The following is a 22,385-nucleotide window of genomic DNA, read 5'->3' as shown; positions in this document are numbered from 1 at the left end:
GACTCACAGAGCTGGTAAAGGCACAGTGTGTCCATGGCAATGCGATTAGCCATCTTTTGTCGAGTGTTTTCCACTTCTTTTTTTTTTTACTTTGTTTTTGGGTTTGACAGTAAGACAAAACAATTTTTAGGACAATTTAAAAAAAAAAAAAAAATGTGCGTTAGAATTGTGCAAATATGATATGTTGTTCTGAAACATTCGGTATTTCGAAATTCATCCTACCAAAATATTTTTACATTTAAAACATAAAAGATTGAAAGGGGATTTTGGAAATTTTCGTAAATCTGATACAGTCGAACCTCGATATAACGAACTTCAATGTAACGAAATCTTCGATTTAACGAAGTATTTTATTTTTCATAATTTCTTGCCCATAGACCCCATGTATTTTTAGTCTCTATATAACGAAGTCTAAGTCTATAACGAAGTGCCATTGCCATAGAAGGCAATAAATAAATCAACTCTAAAAAACAACTTCGCAAAAAAATTGTGGTTAAAAAAAAAAAAATTATGCGCAAACGCGAGCGCTTGATAGGTTACTTCACGGGGACAGGCCTTCCAACGTTCCCAGGCTGCCCGAGGATGCGGCGCCGGTAGCGCCGGCGAGGCATGCGGCAAAGCGGATTCCGCGAGGCTGGCCAGAAAATGCCGAGCAAAAAGTTAACACGGCATACCAGCATCACCACTGACATTCACTGATAACCATAGTCCACTCCACTGCACCGCGGGTAGCGCGGGAGCCAACTTCAGCGGGGGAGCGACATGATGGCGCGACCGCACGGGCAGTGCCATCTAGGAGAAGACCGAAAAGACCGATTATCGTCTTGCGAGCGTGGGCGCAAGCGGCGCAAGCATCACTGTGGGCGCAAGGGTGGCAAGGGGGCAAGTAAACTGTGCGGTGAAGAGTGCTGTGTAGGTTGGAAACATTGGCACCGCCTAAACTGCCTAAACTAAACAGCTTTATTTTTTAACCGGGCGGTTCACTTACGTGCTTGCTGCCATAAGGAAACGTAAAGTTCTTTCTTTGGATGAGAAAGCAAACGTTTTGGACGCCATCCTGAAGAAACTGCCGAGATCACGAGCACTCGGGAAGTGCTCGACGCAATGGACGTACTGAGGAGGTACACGGCGTCGCATGGGCAGCAGGATGCCGTGCAAGCGCTCTGGGCGCTCGAACGCCGTATGACGCCGCTGCTACTGTCGGACAAGGCGCAAGCAAAACTCGCGGACTACTTCGCCCCTAAATAAATGTCATTTTCTGTGAGTTTTCATACCCGTAAAATGTTTCGGAATTTTTTTTCGCATGCTAAAGCCAAATTTCGATTTAGCGAAATTTCAATGTAACGAAGTAAATTGCGAATTTTACCGACTTCGTTACATCGAGGTTCAACTGTATATCAGTTGATCAGACATTCTCAGTAACGAGATTTGAGTGTAGTACACATAAAAAAAAAAAAACTTTCAGCCTTTTCACTCTGGTGAAGAAGAAAGTCCAGCGGAGCTGTACTATGGTGGGACAACCTCAAGGACGACTTCTTGGATGCCGCCTAGGGGAGGACGTCTAGGATGACTCTTTGGACGACCTCAAGGACAACGCCTAGAGGACATCTAGGATAACCTCAGGGACAACGTCTAGGATGACCTCAAGGACGACGTCTAGGATGACCTCAAGGACGACGCCTACAACGGCCTCGAGGACGACGCCTACGACGACCTCGAGGAAGACGCCTATGACGACCTCAAGGACGACATCTAGGACAACCTCAAGGACGACGTCTAGGACGACGCCTAGAGAAATTCAGCCTTCCTACTCTGGTGAAAACCAGAGTGGAAAGGTTGGAAAGTTGCCGCCATTTAAAAGCAATGGCAAGAAACAGACAACCGGCAAGCCAGTTGTCTGGTTGCCGCCGTCGTTCCCAGATGGCAGTAGCTGTCCATAGTTTTGTGTTGAGATTTATTTGTCCATGGACACGAAACTGGGGAAACAAGCCCTTAACAGATCCGCAGTAAAAAAATTAATATTACACAATCAAGCTCCAGCTTTTGAATGGTTCATATAAAAGCGGTGCAAAGAGCCATGGAGGTAGAAAGCTACTGGATGCGACATGATGCTGCCAGAGTTGGAGCCACAAATGTGGAGGGATACGTCCTCAACAATGATCAAAACAGCTGTGGTTTTAGTCCCTGGGGGGGGGGGGGGGGGGGGGCATGTCCCTCCACACTCCTGGCTCCACCTCTGGTGACATCATGTCACCTCCGGAAGCTCCCTATTTCCATGCAACGAGCAGACAAAAGTGCAAGACAAAGAGAAGCCGACCCACCAAGTTCAGTTGAGACACCTCGAAAGGCAGGTCTGGATCGTTCTTGGGAGGCAAGTGCCTGTACTCGATGCTCCTGTCGACCTTGTAAGCCTTCAAAAGGGCGTTGGAGAGCTTGTACCTGCCGGCAGAAACATGAACAGTGTCAAAAGGGTCACCGCTAACTGCATTTCAAAAAATTTTGTGCAGTGTGGCACTCAGCTGAGCTCACATCAGAGCACTAGTTTAGCGTATGAATCGCGGGAACAACTTGCGTGTGTTACTACAGCTAAAAATTGATATCGCGCACGCAGATCGCGGACAAAAACACGGGAATCTGCTACGAGCTTGGGAACGGACACCGCAAATCGCAAATGCAGCAGATTCGCATTTCACGACGCAATATACACACGGGAACAACTAGCGTGTTAAGCGAGCCGATATTGCGCGCAGATCGCAGACAAAAACGCGGGAACCCTCTATGAACTTGCTTCGCGGACACACCGGTACCGCTGATCTCGCCGTTGATGTGCAATCGGACATTGCTTGACGTCCAACAGGATGGGCAATCTCTCGGGAGAGGGCGCCCTTACAGAATTTTACGGTAGACATTTCATTTTATGCTTCGATGAACAAATTGCACCAATTATTGGTAGCAGTTCCAATTTTAATGACAATTTGGCATTTCAACGTCGAAGCTGCATATTTTTTGACGACCCCTTCCATTTAATAGCATCCCCCATTTATGTAAATTCTTAGGAGAAAAAAAGGCACCTTATTGATTGGGCATTCTAACGTCGACGCTACTTGCTTTGATGTGTTGCCGGCACAAAACTTGCTCAGCCACTTTTAAGCTGATTTGGTTGCCCAAAGCTATCGCGTCGAGGTCACCCACACGTTGACGTCACCACCTCGTTTCCTGAGTGTGACAGAACATCTAGGCAATCTGTCCCATGGAACGTCGCCTTCCGAGCCGAACCAGGAATACCCACAAGACTCCCATGAACCCTTTGTAACTTGAGCTCAAACGAAGACAAGAACAAATTAATACTCACGCCAGGCGCCTGCTTTCGCCAATAGCACAGTTCTTGTTGTCAATTTCGGCATGGAAGGCACACCTGAAAGATTTAGTTTTTTAAACAAGCAATAAGTGACTAGGTTAATGCCTGTGTGCCGGCAAAACAAAGGGAAAATGCAGAAGCAACAGCGGTGATGAGTTTTTGGGGACATGAGATCAGGCAAAAATGTAAATTTTTAATTATGATCAAACCCATGGGTCATTGTGTAACCAGTTTGAAGCAAAAATCAAATTTGAATAAAAAGTAGTCATCATTTTTGCTCATTACACCTTGGAGAAGAGCTAACGTTGTGTAAACTTTTGCCTAGCACGATTCTCATTAAATCTTTGTTTTACAACAACTAGGGGTGTATTTGGGCCAGTTTATTTGGGCTGTGTTGCATTGAGATAAGCTTTTCAGAGATTTAACATTTAAAGGGACACTCAGATGATATTTGAGCCTCTGCCCTTTTTACGTTATTACCTCATTAGAACCTTGGGTTACTTAACTATTTCCTGACCACGAGAAAAGTAGCAATTTTCAAAGGATCTGGTGCAAACGCTTTTATTTTCCCAAGCAATTTGCGTATGGAGCAATATGACACATCAAAGTGTTGCCAATTAGTTGTTCTTTTAAAAGAAACCAAGGTTGGCATAATGTGGGGAAAGATTGAAAAATTATTTTGTTTGAAAAATACAATGTGCGGAAGGCGTATAAACGCCGACACTTCTACAGCTACTCAAATTAAACAACAAATAAAATTCAGAATATACATAATGTGCCCCACACCCAGGGCTATTACTTCTGAAAGTTAGTGCACTCTAGTTTATGTCTATTTTTGGTTTGTCGAAGAGTTAGCCTTCGTAATACGTGCGCTTTTCAACGAAGGAATGCTTATATTGGTGAAACACAGATGGTACACCTTACACCCCCAGCAGAATGCTTTCTTTCTGTTCTACCTTTATTTCATCATAGCCTTGATTGCAGTTCCTTCATATTTAGCATTTTTGTCCGACTTGTTGGGAACATAAAACAATCACACCGGCTCAGGACATTGTTGGAAATTATAGTGATGTTCACTGACAACCATCTGTGAGCATTGCCTATAACATCATTTAATCTGTCCTCAGAGCTCTCAAGGTGTAAAACATATGCCACAATACGGTTGAATTATGTAAATAATGCAATTTTTGTTACAAAGACTGATGCAAGCAGTTACCCGTGTTATTAGCTTGGGCTAAAGCTCAAACCTAGGTTGAAATTGAAACTACAGTTCTTCAGCTATCCGTGGGATTGGGGAACATCATTCTCTGCTGCACTGATCCACTAATCACCGGTGATCAATGGCCTATGGGAGTGGTCAAGTAAGAAATAAAAAAAAAACACTACTCAAAAAAAAAAAAAAAAAAATTGCAAAAAGTTGATTTTAAAAAATGCCATATGTGATTCATCAACATCTACAGAGTATTCACAAAAGGTTTCATTTGTTTACACAGCATAGTTATTCTTTTATAAATTATTTTCGGTCCACTCATGCTAAAGGAAAGGTAAAGGTTTGAGCACTTTGAACACATTTGTCTCTACTTGATTCTTCAGTGCAATGTTAGCCCAAAATAAATTACTTTTTGGAAACTTTGTTTTCACAGTTGCACACTTCAGGCATTCTACTGCGTACCTAGCGAAGAAAAACGTTGGGCGTCACATTAGTTTTTTAACGATAGTTTTCCTAAACAATGCCAGTGTGTTTCTGATAAAACCACTATAATTAATTTCACACTTCACGTACATACATAAAACTTTGCACTGCATACTGTAAATTTCATTTATATAAAGCCGAAGGTTCAAACTTTGATCCTTTTGGGTAGTGCCCTCCCTTAGTCACTGCATCTGAGAAAGTAGTGCCATTGCCTTCTTGCCAGCTAGCCAGACACAAACAAATACCAACATACAAAGACAAAACCTCCCAAGGTTATCGGCTGATCGATCTCGGTTGCCATGGCGATCGCCATTTTAGGCCTTTCAAACCTTCAAAGCTTCGAAAGGGTCGTTCCAACCAGTCACGGCAAGATCGCCATGGAGCATCATTGTACGGAAAGTGTTCCTCGGCCATTATAAACGTCTTTGGCACTGTGCATGCAATAAACTCATCACTCATGCTCATCCCCCCAGATCTCTTACAATTTTCTTGCATATTTCAAGACAGTAAAATTATTTTTCAATGCCTCAAAGCATTGACGTTGCATGTGATGGCGGCACAAAGAGATACACCATTACATACGGCGTCAATGCTCAGAGGCATCGAAAAACAATTATCCTGTTTTGAAAAACGCAAGAGGAGCAACATAATTGTAAGAGATCTGGAGAGATGAGCACGAGTGATAAGTTTATGCCATGCACAGTGCCAAAGACGCTTATAACGGCCGAGGAACGCTTTCGATACGACGAGGCTCCATAGCGATCTTTGCTGACTGGTTGGAACGACCCTTTCAAAGATTCAAAGATTTGAAAGGCCCAAAATGGCGATTGCCATGGCAACCAGACCCATTTTCACGAGGTGCCTGCCAAAGCTCGATGACGAACCAAAGGTAGAGTTAATTAGAATTCGGGACGACCTCGTGCATGAGCTATGTACAATCTCATGCTAGTCGTTCCCGCTTGGAAGAACAAATGCCAAGCGTTGCTTGTATACGTACGGGGTTCGCCGACCAATTTAAAAAAACAAAACATTGGGATTTTTCTTTTTTTGGCGACATTCGCGAGATGTTTGGGAGATGAAAAATGCTTATTTGCACTTTTTATCCTCAGCAATCGTTTTTTTTTTTTTAAAGCTCTTAAAGGGATACTTTAACGAAATTTGAAATACTGTCGTCGTGTTCAAAAATAGGCTGAATACGATCCACAATATCCATAAATGACAATCGCGTGTTTGTATTTTGATCCTGGTGGCTGTATTTTTCGTTATAAACGGCCTACTCTGGCAAGCGCTCAGAGAACAGCCAGTGGAGAGCATGTGGCATCCAACGCAATCGTGACATAGGTCGTCTCCGGACGAGCAAAGCTGCGGCAAGGCTGACGTCAAGAGGATGGCCTAGTCGTTCCAGCCACCGGAGCGGCTGCTTTTGTACAAATTTTCAGTGACGAGTTAATCTTCCATAATCTTGTAAGGGGACAATAGCGACTTCTGCGACACACAAAAGGCGTTCTCGGGAAGAGGAGAGTTCCTCCTTCCCTTCTTCTCCCGTCGGGGCCGGAGGCGCGACAACCTCCGTCACTAGCTGAAAGGTTCCTAGACGGGCATTACAAGCGAGGCGTTAGCGACATCCAACAGGTGCTCTTTGCTAATCGTTTAATTTGTTTAAAAATTCCTTTTCGAGACTTTTTTAACAAGATATTGGTACGTTCTATGTGATACTGCTCCTTTGAACACATAGGCCAAAAAAATTAGCGCCGAAATTTCGTTGTAGTATCTCTTTAAGACAATGCAGTAAATTCCTCGTCACACCACTGCAATGGACTCTAAACACGTTTGGTCGCAGTCTACTTGGTACAGCGGGCTGTGGCATAATGGACGACAACCGTCGCGTTCGTCGACGGCAACGCGAGGAGCTTTAGCGACGAGACGATGACGTGTGCACGTCCTCGGCACGGCACAGCCATAAACCTAACCCGCAGCCAATTGGCCGGCTCGCTCCAACACCACAAACGTTCGGTTTTGCCCCCCGTGTCACGAAGCTAAAATGCTTTGCTCATTTTTGTAATCGAATTTTGCTTACAACTTCCAAAATAATGTGAATTTCCAAAAAAATGTTTTTTCTTCATGCTCCAACAATCTTTGTGGTATACATTACGATGCAAATATGCTAACTGGTTAGAAAATTGTTGGAGGGCCCCTTTAAGCTCGTACACTAGTTTTAGAAGAAGTTGGCTTTCTTCTTCCATACATTTGCAAGGTATTAAAACTTAAAAAGCATTAAAGAAAAAACAAATCAAGCAACCTGCATGTCCTACCTCCATTGATTACACAACTGTATGCCGTATGTAATATACAGTCTTTTCTGTCACAATATACAGGGTGAGGGTGTTTTTCTTAGGCTTTACAGATTTGTTTAAAGGGACACCCCGTCGACGAGCGTGAAGATTGTGCCCGCTGTCTTCGATGTCGCGCGAGAAGTTACAGGAGGAAAGAAACGTCAAAACGCAAGCGCTATAGTCTCCGAGTAGGGCTGCCGGGCCGTCTCAAAACAGAAGCGACGCGGGTGCGAGCGCCCTGGTGAGCGAAATCGTGTACAACAGTTTTGAGTATGCCGTCGCGCTTCGGCTTGCCAAATGCAACCAAACCCCGAGGCTGAGAGGCTCCGGGTCCGGTGCTGAGCACCTCGGTTATATTCCGCTCACTTCCAACGCAATAAAAGCCCGGGTACCTTTTCGCAAAAAAACTGCGGGCGACTGCACGGAACCACCTTCTGCCGCGAGGCTGCCGCCGTCATGTTCCCAGCTGTTCGCTCACTCCCGCGGCGAGCGCCTTTCAATCATCATCTCCGTTCCGAAATGCGATGCGACCTCAGTTTACGTGGGCCGAATGAATGCGCATTCGCCATTTCGATCCGCCTCAGTCTAGCGACTTGAATGCGATGTGCTTTCCTAACACATTAATGCTGTTTATGCGACCGCACTGAATGCGGCTCTAGATGTCTCTCAGCAATGCGGTGGGTGGCTCAGTCGACAACAGAACTGGAAAAGCACGATCAGGACGTGACGAGTCGCATAAACCCTAGACTGCTCCCGTTGGCGGTGGCCCGGCACATTCGCCAGGGTCGTACCGCACGCCAACGAGACTCCCGCTCAAGCGACAGCTCGTCCCAACTCCAAATGACAACCGGCAAGTACAAATGTCGGGTATCGGTATCTTTCTGTCGCCGACTAAGCTAGCTGGTGCAGTCCATAGCGATGCAAAGGAACCTGAGCGAGCGGCGAAACACACCTCTGTATATAAAAAAGAAATTCAATGTGTGCCTGAAATCTCATAATGCTGAGGATTGTTACATTGTTGTTGTTTTTTTCCGCAATTCTGTTCACAATTTTTTTTTTTTTTGCTTCTAGTTTGACAGACAGTTAGGGCGCCTTTTTTTTATTTTCATCTTCTGTCGAATGTGGATCCAGAGCCTCCAATTGTTCCTTCTCACTGCTAGCGGTAATCATTCCTTTCAGATGGCTAAGGCAGTCGACGTACGTCACTATGCGAAGCATGGACGTCGCACGAAGGCAACTTTCCTAGGGGGTAAAATTAAATTTGTCTCGGCGAAAATTTAGAGGAAAGAGGTTGCCCCAAATATAGCGGAGAAATCGGTGTATAGTTACGCACCAATTCGGGTTTTCCCCCTAAATATGGTAGAGAACTGAAGTGTTCCACTCTTTCAAAACAGTCTTTTTTTTACTAAGTTTTTGCTTAGGGCAAATTGCGTAAAAATGTTGGTTTTCACCGAGATGCAATCATGTCAATTTGAGCACGACGTAGGTCCCGCGAAACCACCCTACACACCCCGAGCCCCCGCAGCTCCAAAGCACGCCGGCACAGGTCGGAACCATCCCGTTGCCCCCGACCCCGGCAGCCGAAGACTGGACTCACAGTGACTTGACCTCGTAGTCGAAGACGGCGCAGTTCAGGATGTCCTGAGCCTCCGCGTTGGAGATGGGCTCCCCTGCCACGCTCCGCAGCTTCAGCAGCAGCGTCTGCACGTTCCACACCGGGAAGTCCATCGGGATGCCTGCGACGGGACGCCAGAAAGGTTGGTTCCCAGACGAGAACGTTCGCCACGCGCCGCAAACTCTAAAGACCTCGGGTTCAAACCTCGCCCCTACAGACTCGTACCGGTCGGCATTTGAGCGATGCGCGTTAGGGCCGTCGGGTTGGCAAGATGGGCTACAGATTTAGACGTCTTAACCCCTTGCCGACTAATAACGAGCGATACTCGCGTTTCAATTTCGGCGCTTGTTTAGCGCGCTCTCCGGCACGTGACGGAACCGTCCCTGCTGCTCTTTTTTTTTTTTTTATCTCTGGTTGTTAACTTATTTGTTTTGTTGTTTGACAGAGAGAGAATGCTGCATTTAGCCTAGAAAAAGAAAGCCGTCGCTAGTAAACATTCGCGCTAAAACAATGTGGCTTTGGCACGGGGGTTCGGTTAGCGAAGAAGAGATAGGAAACCTTTTTGAAAGTGATTAACGCCGGGCATGCGACGATGAATCCTTCGGCCTCTCCAATTTTTCGGAGTCTGACGAGAGTTTGATCGGCTGTGACAGGAGCGATGAAAGCTATGCGAATCCTGAGAGCCTTCCGTCAACTTCGGCGTCTGCACATCGGTGGAACTCGGACCAAAGTCCCAATTTAGAGGTAGATATCAAACCTGAAAGTCGAGGAAATGTTTGTCTTATTTTACCGCCAATTACCCATTTAAAATCAAATTGTGCTGTACATTCCTCAAAAAAAAAAAAAAAAAAGAGTAGGCAAGGGTGCTTTTTACTTTTCACGAGTGGAAAAAATTTATTTATTAAGTGATTAAGTAATTAACTTATTGATGGATATTAGATTGCATATTAATGCACATTAATTGGCTGCTATCTACGCCCCATAACAAAAGTTTTAGTTCCGACTGTATGCAGCATAAAGTGCTGTGGGCACCTTACGTACGAGCAGTCCGCTGTTAGAGCCATCTAGTGCTCTCTACCTAAAACATAATGAAATGCAGTGGAAATTACACCCAATTAGAGTATTTTATAAGGTTAACTGGTTACAAACTGCTAAAAGGAATTAAGCGATCACTTTGACAGCAGTCATTCCTTCTCTGATCACTGCACTAAATGAATTGAGCCTAGAGAACGAGCAGCATTCGCTGCTCGTTCTCTACGCTAAATCTTTGACTGGCGTCCTTGCATTCCAACCCGACAAAGACGCACTTCGGGATACTTGCTCTCCCGCATAAGTCTGCAGAGAACAAGCTTCGAAACGCTACCGCGGTATACAACCACAAGATCTGCGTCGACATTGGGTCATATTTTCAGCGCTTTTGGCAACAGCAGGGGGAGGGAGTGTTAGAGTTACAACAGGGGTTCTCAAGCTTTTTAAAACAATGGAAGCACATAATGTGTCCTGGCTACCAGAACCTCTGACGGCAGCACCTCCCACAACACATTCTGACTTTCCCCGAGTGGAACACTCCAGGCAACGACGGCCGGACCCGAGACACACTGCTCTCCCTGTGGAGGTTTGCGTGTGCCGCAGTCATCAACCGTCGTATGTGATCTCCCCCTCCCCCTCCCCTCGAAACTGCTCCCCCCTTTAGGCCTAAGAGCCAGCCCTTTCTAAATATATAATTTTCATTCATTCAATTTCAAAGAATGATTACTATTCTCGGTCAGGAGCCTCTAAACCCCAACTCGCAATTTTTCCAGTAATGCAAAGCCTAAAACTACAAAAACAAAAAATGTGTAAAAAAAAAAAAAAAATTGGCATTGCGACAGACATTGAATGTGCAAATATATGGGAAAAAACGAGAGAAAACTGCATCAAAATGTGGGATCTCTCCACAGTATTTACTGCACATTGTCATAACCGGCACTGCTACAGTTTAAGCTCATTACAACAGACCTGGTTACAACAGACATTTGGATATGCATACCGATTTGTGAAGTTCACTTAGTTTTCCTCTACATATCATTGACTCAACTTTATATCTGCATACAACATACTCCTCTTACAACAGCCGAAATCTTGGTCAAAATCAAAGTCTGCTATAACCAGCTTAGACTGTACTTGTGGTTCCCTGCCTCGTGTCTGTGTAACTATGATAAAATTCCTTCGTGTTCTCATATACAGGGTGTTTACCGAAAGGTGAACAGATTCAATATTGCGAAAACTATGCATCGCACCAAAGAAAGGCTTGTGTCTCTCTGGTCTTATGCCAGAGGCCTACAAAATACACAGAAAGAATAAAATACGTAAAGGACAAACACAGACACACACAGTTCTTTTAGAAGAACTGCATGTGTCTGTTCGTCCTTTACAAGTTTTATTCTTTGTGTATTCTGTAGTTTTTCAATGCGCTCTGCTACGTGTACTCCAGGGGCCTATTTAGGAAAATTATTAAAGTCCGTAATAATTAAATTGTGAATTGTTTTCGCGTAATTCATTTTCTTAAATATTGAGTTTAAGGGCAGATTTATAAACCATTGACTCAACTTCATATCTGCGTACAACATACTCCTTTTACAACAGACCAAAATCTTGGTGAAAATCAAGGTCTGTTATAACGAGCTTAGACTGTATATCCAAACGTCTCTTGTAACCAAGTCTGTTGTAATGAGCTTAGACTGTACATGAGAACAAGGTTGGGCAGCATTTCAAATACAAGTATTTAAAATATGTATTTCAAATACTTTGTGTATTTTGCATTTGTATTTAATTACAAATTGGGTTAAAACGTGGGTATTTCAAATACAATTGTAATTAAATACAATTTTGTGGGCGAAAATACATCCCTCAAATTTATTGTCACTGTCCAGAAAAGCAAGAAAACTATGTTCTGCACCGAATGCAGTGCCTCTCAATCACGCACAAGCGTTTAGTGACTTTGTGATTACGGTGCTACTCCAGGGCAAGAATAGTGATGAAATCGATGTTCACAGGCAGACTGGCTAAATAAGTGCCTGTGACAACTTGTGATGCTTTCCAGCCTGATTTCCATCCATATTTTTGCCTGGAACATTCTAAATGTGCGGGTCGTCCAGATTTTCGTGACTGGCGCGAGTTGCAACAATAAAAAAATTAGCTAGTGCTGCGCGTCTTGGTCGTCTCGGTTCTTTGTTGGTCCAAAACCAAAATGTAATCGACAAAAAGAGCCGCTTGAAGCTCTGTACTTTTTTCACCTTTACGTTCAAGCTGATTACATTTTTTTGTGATTATATTTCTACTACGTTACTAGAGCCTCGCACACTAACTCCCGAGTGTGCGGTGCAAAATTAAAATGAGATACCCAGAAACCCGTTGCAGGTGCCCTGAAGTCGCTGACGCAAATCTTGAGGAATGTATTTGGAAAAGTATTTGGAGGAGACCAAATACATTTGGTTATATTTGTATCTTGTACTTAAATGCTCTTTTTGGAAATGTAATTGGATTTGTAATTAAATACATTTTTGACGAAGTATTTTGTATTTGTATTTCGATACATAATTGCATGTATCTTGCCCATCCCTGCATGAGAATCGCGAGTGTTCCGTAGTCACACGATCACAAAAGGTTGCAAGCTGTCGCAAGTGTGCGGACAAACCTTTAGGCACATAGTTTTGCGTCAATGGATGGATCAGATCTCGTAAAAATGCCATTTAAACCCCAAGAATACTCTACTCGGGGACTGGAACGACCTAGGAAATTTGGGTGTTCAAGGAAACCCTCAGGGGCCCTCTAGCACCTGGTTGGAAAACCCGTGACTCACAAGACTGCTCTTCCAGCCAGCGGAGGCACCCTTCAGCCTGGGCCATGTGATCCGGGGTGCAGAAGAAGGGCGGCAGGCTCTGGTCGTCGGGCGACAGGCGCAGGAAAGACAGCATCTCTTTCACTATCCCCTGGTAGTCCCGACTGCCCTCCTTGAAGCCCGTGATGGGGATGCCGTGGGTGTCGTCACCTGCCGTGGCACAAGCCGGGAGTCGGTCTCCAAAAACAGACGGCAAACGGAGCCCGAGAAGGCAGGAATGCCGTTGCGACGCGCTAGTACAGACTCGCAGCCGTCATTTTGCTGCGGGAGCCACAGAAGCCGAGGAGGGCACAAAGGAAAACTGTTGAGAGTTCAAGCGCAACCCATCCGACATTGACACTGCCTGGCGCCGAAATGGCAACAATCTTCCAAAACCGATAAAAGATTGAAATACTCGCTTTTCAGACACGAAAGTAGCTCACTCAAAACCCTGTAGCTCAGAAGACCTAGATGAGGAGATTACGACAAAATAATAATGCACTATGCGAATAGCCCATCGCAACTTTGCATTTAATTACGTTCTGTTCAGTCCTTTTTATGATTACGAGATTTACTTCACAAAAAAGTAGTGTTTGTAAGCACTCTACACACCATGCACGAGGGCACTGGAGCACAAATGGCACTCATGGCACAGGATGCGACACTCGTGCAAGTCACTCTAGCTCCCCCCCATCAGTCCTTAGATCAGAATCATGCTCAGTAATGAGGGCATTCGAGAGCAAGTTATATTCATATTGATGGAGGATGCATTGGATCGCTTCGAACACTATATGAACTATTCATAATTATCTATGCGGTACATGAAGAGGCAATTGGTGTTCTGTCCCAGAAAACGTGCACAAACATTGCGTGGCAGGAGCCTTTCCTTCAGCCTCCATTTAACGTCCACATTGAAACCCAGTCCCTACGGTATCACCGCGAATGAATCTAATTAGTAGGTAACTGAGGCCCACTCGTTAATCACCTCCCCATACCCCCGCTCCAGTATGAACCAAACATGACAAGCAAACACCTAGGCCTCAATAAGCACAGTAGTCTAGTTAGCTGGTAAACAAACTTCGCAAGTACTGTTCTCATTTCAATCGCGCCTCTGCTCACCAGAAACAAGGTGCCGAGCCATGATCCTTTACACAAGACCAATTTCTCGTACCATGAACAATGGACGGCGTTCTCGGCAAGTAAGGCCTCAAAGCAAGATGGTGATCTTTGCGACCCTAAATTCGCATCCCGAAGCCAAAATAAAGCAAAGACGTCGCTGCTTACGTAAGCCACCCCTTGCAATGTATGGCGGCAAAGGCCGACAAAATCCACTTTCGTGAGAAAAGGGTAAATGTGTACAACCGCCGATTTTCTGCGGGCTCTGGTAATGTCTGGTAGGTATGCAGGACGTGCGACATTAGTTTGAACACAGTCCCAGATGTTTCTTTCCCAAACACTCAAAAGGCTATTAACAAGCATATTGGCTTAGTCGAACATTTGCTCGTCCGGCGTCATCCTGGATGGCAAAGTTCCGTGCTCGTGCTAATCTGCACAAGTGAAATGCCCCAGGGTAAATTCAGAACGTGCAAAAATAGTCTGCAGCTTTTTTTTCAGAAAAGAGTATTCGCTGTGTGTAACTCTCATACTATACGGTTTTGTTAAAAGCAGATTGGTCATTTTATTACAACAAATAACTATGCGTGGTTCGCACTTAAAACATGTAACGGCAAAGTCGTTGGGCATCGGCGTCGTGTTCTCGCACAGTGGGGTGTGCGAACAAAAGCTTTTGGAACAACAGACATCTGACCAATTTGTTCCAAACGTCTGTTCCTGTTTTGGATCAGTAGCACATGTAAGCATGTCTCTCGGCACGAGCTCTTGACGTTGACGGTGCTACAAAGGCACTTTGTCATCGGCTATTTCTTTATGTTTTTATGGTACAGTGCAGTGGGCATCGGCTATTACAAAAACCCTGATCATTAAGAGGGTTGTTAACCCCGTGGCATAGTTCAGTAGTTATGCCTCCACTCGCACGCAGCAGACCCAGGCTCAATATCCGCAAGCGGCGAGCAATCTTTTTCGAAGGTTTGGCAACCTCGACGATGGACGCCCTACATCGTCAACTACAACATCATGAACAGACGTCATTTCGAGTGGTGGGAAGAGCCCATATATAACAGCTGTCGCTGTAAAAACTTGTGTGGAATCATTCTCTGATTAAGGTTTCAAGTTCCGTATTTGGTGCGATTTTCAGTTGGTTTTTTATGCGTGTGGTCTAGCCTTTTACATGTGACACATGCTGTACGTCTATACTCTTCAGGGAGCAAGCACAAAGCAAGTTTTTGATGCACTTTACATCACACGGTCAATGATTCACGACACTGAAGGTCTCCCATCATAAAAACAAAGTGCAGTGTGCTTCTTAGCAATCATGAGTGCGACAGGGAAAGAATTACCAATGCGCACAATACGAGGGAGAAAAAAGGGTACGCACTGTGGTCCTTGGCGAGGCTGGCAAAGCCCAGGGGAATAGGACCTGAAAGCACAAACACAAAATTCCTATTGCTCACTAGCCCTACAATGTAAGTAACATATTCATCCTATTATTTCTCTCCACGGTGGTGCTTAAAACAATGTGTGTTTGTCAATTAAACTTCACCTCATCGGCCAAAACGCCAAAAGGAAGCTGTCATCACAGGTTGAATGGAACTGCAGCACACTTAACAATGAAATGTTCAAGGTGTGGCGTGAATAGAAAAACAAAATGTTGGCAGGTGACTCATTCACTGAAAAGGTGAGAATGGCACGGAGGAGCTTCAGTTGTCCCACATCCAGAGTGAATTCTCTACCTTCGACAAGGCTTCGACATCCCATGCGCCTCGAGCACGCGGAGACGCGCATCCAAGTTCTAGTGGAAGGCGTGGAACGTGCACGGATGGCCCGGCATTCAATGGACTCTCCGCTTTTCTGACTCTGTCGGCGACAATAAATTTCCAAAGAATAAAGATGCAACGAGGCTAATATTTAATATCTTTTATTATTAATTAATTAACAATCAGACAAAGTCTTCGATCATGAGAAGAAGACCGATCCAAGAACAATCCTACACAATGGGAATTAACAGCAACTTCTCCATTTCTGGGAAGAAACAAAAAAGAAACAAGTTGAACCCGGTCTTCTCTATGAAGACACAGGTGCAAACGGCAGGTAAGGTTCAAGCTTAAAACGTGGGCTGGAGCGAAAGAACGACAAGAGCAAAAGTCCTTCCTTTCGTCCTTTGCGCCCCAGCCCCAATTCGGCCGCAAAGGAAGAGCTGTACACGTCATAGAAACAGTGCGTGGAATATTAAAAAAACAATTTTTTTCAAACTTTAGAATGATGGATTCTGCAAACGTCAGATTGGTAAAATGGGCTCCATCTACAGTCTGACCTAGTTATAACAGACCTTGATTTTGACCAAGATTTTGGTCTGTTGTAAAAAAAGTATGTTGTATGCAGATATGAAGTTGAGCCAATGGTATGTGGAAAAAAATTAACTGAACTTCACAAATTTGTAATTTTATATCCAAATATCTGTAGTAATGAGCTTAGACTGTACTCGAAGCAGCTTCCTAACACATACCACTCTTGTTGCGACAATAATGGGTCTGGGCCAGGGTTCTCCCTACGGTGGGCAGCAGTGGCATTGCCGCCCACTGCTCCGACTGACCGCCCACCACTCGATTCTGCAACAGGATGACGATGCAATTTCGCCTATGCACATGGCTCTAGACCGTCGTACTCGGCAGGCCTGCACACCGCCACCTTATTATGTGTTATCACATCACCGACTGCCTCCACTCTTTCAAACAAGGAGAGCGGAGCCGCAGAGCGCTGCCGGCAGTGCGGGGAGAGTGAGGGGGGTGCTTGGCTGAGAAACGTAAAATAAAAAGACGTAAAGAACGCGCAGCAGTTTTCTTCGCAGGCGGTGAGTGGCAGAGAGCAGAGAGGCGAGAGGACTTTTCTTTCACTGCTTAATTATTGCTCGTGCCGTGGCTTGTCTCATCTTCACCTCTTTGCTTGCTTCCCGACTTTCCGTCGACATTTTTTTTTCCCATGGCATCTTGCATTTTGCTTTATCACCACGGTAAGGCCTCCTCTCTACTCACAAAGCCCGGCAGTTCGACGACGGAGTCATAGAGTGCCCAATCGCAAATTTGGAGCGCGAGGATCTGTTAGCACAGAGCATCAGAGAGCCATTTCCCGGGGATCCTGGACGTCAGCCCACAGCTTTTGCAGCAGTGAGGACCCAAAACACACTTGTTTGCTCGGGAGAAGTGTGTTTCGGCATCTAGCAGCGGCGGGGCGCCAGTCACGTGGCTTTCCTCTCATCCGTTGCCTGCCGCCCCGCCTTTTCCATTTCGCCGGCCACTTCTCGTGGCGATCTGCCAGGCTTTGTCAGTGTATAGGAAGCTGTGGCACCACTCACAGGGCCACAAAGTTAGAAAGCCTACGCAAAATGCGTTCTGTCAGCGAACAGATAATGCCGCATTGAAAACTACTACCCCTCACCGCCACCACCACGCATGGTGGTTATATCCGCCCCTAGAAAATTCCTGGAGAGAACCCTGGTCTGGGAGTAACTAGAAATTTGTCTAACGGATCTTCTAATCCTTTTGCTGGTATGGAAAACCCCAAACACTTTCGTAAACTGATTTAGTCTGGTCAGATACGAGTCAAAAACGCGACAGAATCCCTGCCTCCACACAAGCTCATTGCCTTTTGTCACAGCTTGGTTGGGCATGTTCACGAGAAACCTCAAAGCGTTACTGAAGGTAGAAAGCTAGCGCTGGAGGAGCAGCCCCTGGCAAGTTCTTACAGAGGGACGTGGGTTTTTTGTGCCAAATATTTTCTAAATATTCTTCTCTTTTTTTCTAAATAGGGGTTTTCAAACTACAGCCATTTTGGCAAGTTTCTAAATTTGTGAATCAATATTAGTGCTATAATATCAATTTATAATATCCATGCAGGCTGAATTGGCATCGAAAGTTATGCCAAAAAAGCCTTCTTCTCAAAGCACAAATTTTGGTCTCCTTGCAGATTTGCAGGAAGGACAACTCAACAACTAAACCAATTTTTTTTTTTTTTTTTGCAATATGTTGCTAATTATGTGAGGCATAATATATTGAGAGCAGAGTTCTTACTATAAGCCTATGAAATTTTTCATCTGAGCTATTGCACGGATGGAACCCATGAAATGTACTTGGGAGCAGCCATGGAAGCAGCTGAAACAGCTGTTTTAGAGCAGCTAAAACTACATTCTGGAGCAGGCTAGGAGCAGCCCAGATAAGTTTTCATTGCCCTTCAGCTTGTGTCTTAGACAAGCACGGGAGGTATTTCAATTGCGCTTCGCAGCACAGATGAACATGAGTAATTAGGGAACCAGGCAAATAGGATAACGGTGTAACAGATGCGAAAAATTAGAGCTTTGTGAGCCTTAATGAGAACCAAAAAGCAAGTACCATATGTTTCTGAAGATAGTGTCCTTGATATTTTCCGAGTGACTTTTAGCTGTTCAAAATGCAAACCAGCACTGCTTATCGCACAACCCACACATGCTCGACATAGTAATTATGTGCAAACCACGTGACATGCGTAAGCAACGGACATGCAGTTACGCGGAGGAATAGGGCAACAAATTTTGAGTTTACCTTATTGTGCAACTCAATATCGAAGCAGCAGACTACGATTAACGGAGTTATCGTATCCAGAGTGATAAGCAGAAGGAAGGTTGAAGTACGCCGTGCAGACCTAGCGTTCGCGTGAGAGCTGCTGGCCGGCAAGGTTTCAGATCGGACCGCGTTTCAGTTCTATCAAATCACGATTTATCTTGCGGGAATGCAGTTCCAACTTCTAACGATAAAGTACTTAAAGGAATCTTCTGCTCATTTGTTTCCAACTGGCTGATGTCCGGATCCCGGGCCGCAGAGCCTCGGGCAATCCGACGCTTAACGACTCGACCTCACCTCGGCCAACTTGCTTAAACGCTTATGGTTGAAGAATAACAATTCAGTCGCAGGTGGTGTAGCGCTTAGAATCCGACACCAGAGTTTTTTTTCACGAGCTTCCCACTCGGGATACACAGGGAGAATAAACAGAACAAAGCATTGCAATGCCGACCAAGCCAAACGCACTCAATGTTGCCAATCAAGTCGATATAAACCGAAACCAAGACAAAATAAATTTTTGCCGCACGTTTTGCGATTTGGTGCATAACGGTATTGGCTATGGCGCAGTTTCCGCAACATGGCGCAGAAAACTGCGTTTGGCGTAAAATGGCGCAGCCGTTCCACCTCTGTATTGTTTTATTATTTAGTTACCACACATTGAACACTGACCTTCAATGTGTTGTAAAATTACGAATAGTGGTTCAATCTCAGAATTACTTTCATCATTGTATTCTTTGTACTTTGTAGTACTATCTAGCCATGCATTGCACACAATTTTTTGCTCAATATATGTTTTCCTATTATTCCTGAAAACAAAGGCGAGTTTTAATTATCTTCAGGACTGCACAGCTAGCTGAAAAACTGACCAGGTATTTGCGATCAGCAAGTAAAACTGAACAAGCTTGTGCACTTTTATCGAGTTCCATCGACTAATAAGAATGAAAGCCTCAAGACCAGTGTTCCCCTTAACTTGTACCCGACTACAGTACCAATATTTTAGAGCGCAGCTCTTAGGGGCCCGTTTCCGGCTTGAGCGGCGTCGCCGTCGCCGTCGGCGTCGCCGTCGGCGTAACCGCGCGGTGCATCATGGGAAATGTCCCATAATGCACCGCGCGAGCCTCCCCACTGGGGTCACGTGACCTCGTGGGGGGTCACGTGACCCCCCCCGAGGTCACGTGACTCCCCTGAGGTCACGTGAACCCCTCCTCAAGGTCACGTGACCCCTTCCTCGAGGTCACGTGACCCCCCGATGACGTCATCGTCACTGATGACGTCACCGGCATCCACATCGTCATCGTCACTGATGACGTCACCAGCATCCACATCGTCATCGTCATCATCACTGATGACGTCACCGGCATCCACATCGTCATCGTCATCATCACTGATGACGTCACCGGCATCCGCATCGTCATCGTCATCATTACTGATGACGTCACCGGCATCCACATCGTCATCGTCATCATCACTGATGACGTCACCGGCATCCCCATCGTCATCGTCATCATCACTGATGACGTCACCGGCATCCACATCGTCATCGTCATCATCACTGATGACGTCACCGGCATCCACATCGTCATCGTCATCATCACTGATGACGTCACCGGCATCCGCATCGTCATCGTCATCATCACTGATGACGTCACCGGCATCCCCATCGTCATCGTCATCATCACTGATGTCACCGGCATCCACATCGTCATCGTCATCATCACTGACGACGTCACCGGCATCCGCATCGTCATCGTCATCATCACTGATGACGTCATCAGTGACGTCACTGATGTCGTCACCGGCATCCGCATCGTCATCGTCATCATCACTGATGACGTCATCAGCGACGTCACTGATGACGTCACCGACATTCGCATCGTCATCGTCATCATCACGGGTGAAGCCATCAGTGACGTCACTAATGACGTCATCGGTACCCGCATCGTCATCGTCACGGATGACGTCATCAGTGACGTCAGTGATGACATCATCGGCATTGGGGGTCACGTGACCCCCAAGGTCACGTGACCCCCCCCCTGGTTAGTTTACCCCCCCCCCCCCCCCCCCGTGCCCTTCCCTCCTCCTCCTCAAGAGCTGCGCTCTAATTCGGCGTTACAGGGAGTTGTAAGCGGCTTTCATTTTTTTAAGGGTGCGTGCAGTGCAGCATTTTCCATCTGAAGAGGGAGTCAATCACTACTAATTGGAACCCTCACTAGAACATATATTAAACGAATGCAAAAAGCAAAGGGTTGTAGGGTAGCTCTATGATACAGATATTCAGCAATGGAACTTGGGTTATTTCCTCGAGCACTCCGCAAAAACGATGGCAGCATGCCTGGCAGAAGAAGTCGGTTTCGAAAAGCACAATGCAGAGGCAGAAACATGCGAACCATCATTTTTACCGATGTGCATCTAATGCCTTAGTTCGGACAATTAGTGCAGACATGGCAGGAGAAAAGTTTTGGTATTAGAAAGCCTCATCATGTATATATAGGCGGTAAATATGCAGAATACCTATACTGATGTGCAACTAATGCATCAATTTAGGTTGTCAGTTTCAAATTAATTGATGCGCTTGAAATGCAGTGCCACTATTGCGGCGACACCAAACTACCATATGTACGGGAGTTTACTGTGGTTCACCAGCGAGCTGGGACGGTCAAACGAAAGGGTGGCATACCAGAGTCTATAAACTGGTGGAAGGTGTTCGTGCAGCCCTGTTCGATGGAGTACTCGACGAGTCCAAGTTCGAGAGGAAAGTAAACTCCGTTTGCCTCGCAGAGGATGTTGAACGAGATGAGGTAGAAGTTGGACCGCTTGATGTCTAGGGAAAGAAAAAAACTCGAATAAGCATAACCGGACAGAACTAGCTGCAAGTCATCCCACAAAAACACTAGCAAACAAACTTTGGGGAGCTTCCAAAAGCCTGCAATGTTTAGGACCAACACAGCTGAACAATGCAAAAACATACAATCAAGCAGAGACGTAAAAATTACTCAAAAGTTTTCACAAACAGCCTAGGAAACCCTAGAACCGAAGAAAACCACTCCCCATCAATTGAAACGGCTATCCCTGACCGCTCAAACGGCAACGTGTTAAAGGCCGACTTACAGAATCGTAATCTGCCGAGCAGAAAATCAGTTCTCAGTTTCCTTCTCTCCGTTTACTCTCTCACTCTTCTCTGCTCTTCCCACCAGAACGGGTCTCTGAGCAGAAAGGAGGAGGGCCTTTCTCTTGCTCGGGCGGAAAGGAGGAATTGAAAAAGAGTTTCCTCCTTCCTGGTTACTCGTTGGCCTTTAACCGCAACTGGTGCTTTGAAGTCTGGGCAGATTTTGCACAAACGCATAAAAACGTCAGCATGGCAAACGTTGGTCACTGTATGTCCCCACTGTTCGTGCCACTTTAGAAGAGTGTCGACAGGTTACAGACAAAGCAAACATCACACACTAAACGTCTTTAAGAGTGCGGGTTAGCAACCAAACTCCATTGGCCAAGGTGCCTGCCTACGGCAAACCCTAAGATTCCAACAATTTAGGACAAACCAATGCCCCCTCAAAGAACACCAATATTTGATGTCACTTTGAATCCTTTGAAAGCACATTGAGAAGAAATTTCCTGTTCGAGCAGAGAAATAACAAATGAAAAAATACCACATAAAAGGAAGGTTCCCAAGAAATCGCACAAAATCTGCTCACCGTTCAGGGAGCCCCGCTCTTCCACGTAACTGTGGACTTGGTTCACCAGGTCCTCCACCATCTGCTTTCGATCCTGCTCTTCCTTTAAAACCAGCTGAAATGCACAAGTCAGACTTAGTGTCGCAGA

At 45.5% G+C, this 22,385-nt stretch overlaps 1 protein-coding gene across 1 annotated transcript in view; it reads right to left on the bottom strand.

Annotated features, from left to right (window-relative positions):
- The window catches only part of LOC120850568 (protein maelstrom homolog), a 70,145-nt gene that overhangs the window by 26,650 nt on the left and 21,110 nt on the right, over positions 1–22,385 (bottom strand). Inside the window, exons 3-9 of the mRNA XM_040223099.3 lie at positions 22,259–22,352; positions 21,244–21,387; positions 15,353–15,394; positions 12,841–13,029; positions 8,982–9,120; positions 3,353–3,415; positions 2,322–2,439 (exon numbers count right to left, since the gene is read on the bottom strand). Coding sequence (XP_040079033.1) covers positions 2,322–2,439; positions 3,353–3,415; positions 8,982–9,120; positions 12,841–13,029; positions 15,353–15,394; positions 21,244–21,387; positions 22,259–22,352 — 789 coding nt within the window. The remainder of the gene's footprint in view (positions 1–2,321; positions 2,440–3,352; positions 3,416–8,981; positions 9,121–12,840; positions 13,030–15,352; positions 15,395–21,243; positions 21,388–22,258; positions 22,353–22,385) is intronic.

The sequence above is a fragment of the Ixodes scapularis genome, unplaced genomic scaffold (genome assembly GCF_016920785.2).
Source record: "Ixodes scapularis isolate PalLabHiFi unplaced genomic scaffold, ASM1692078v2 PGA_scaffold0__279_contigs__length_252992795, whole genome shotgun sequence".
NCBI lineage: Eukaryota > Metazoa > Arthropoda > Arachnida > Ixodida > Ixodidae > Ixodes > Ixodes scapularis.
This window is presented reverse-complemented; position numbering and strand designations above follow the sequence as displayed.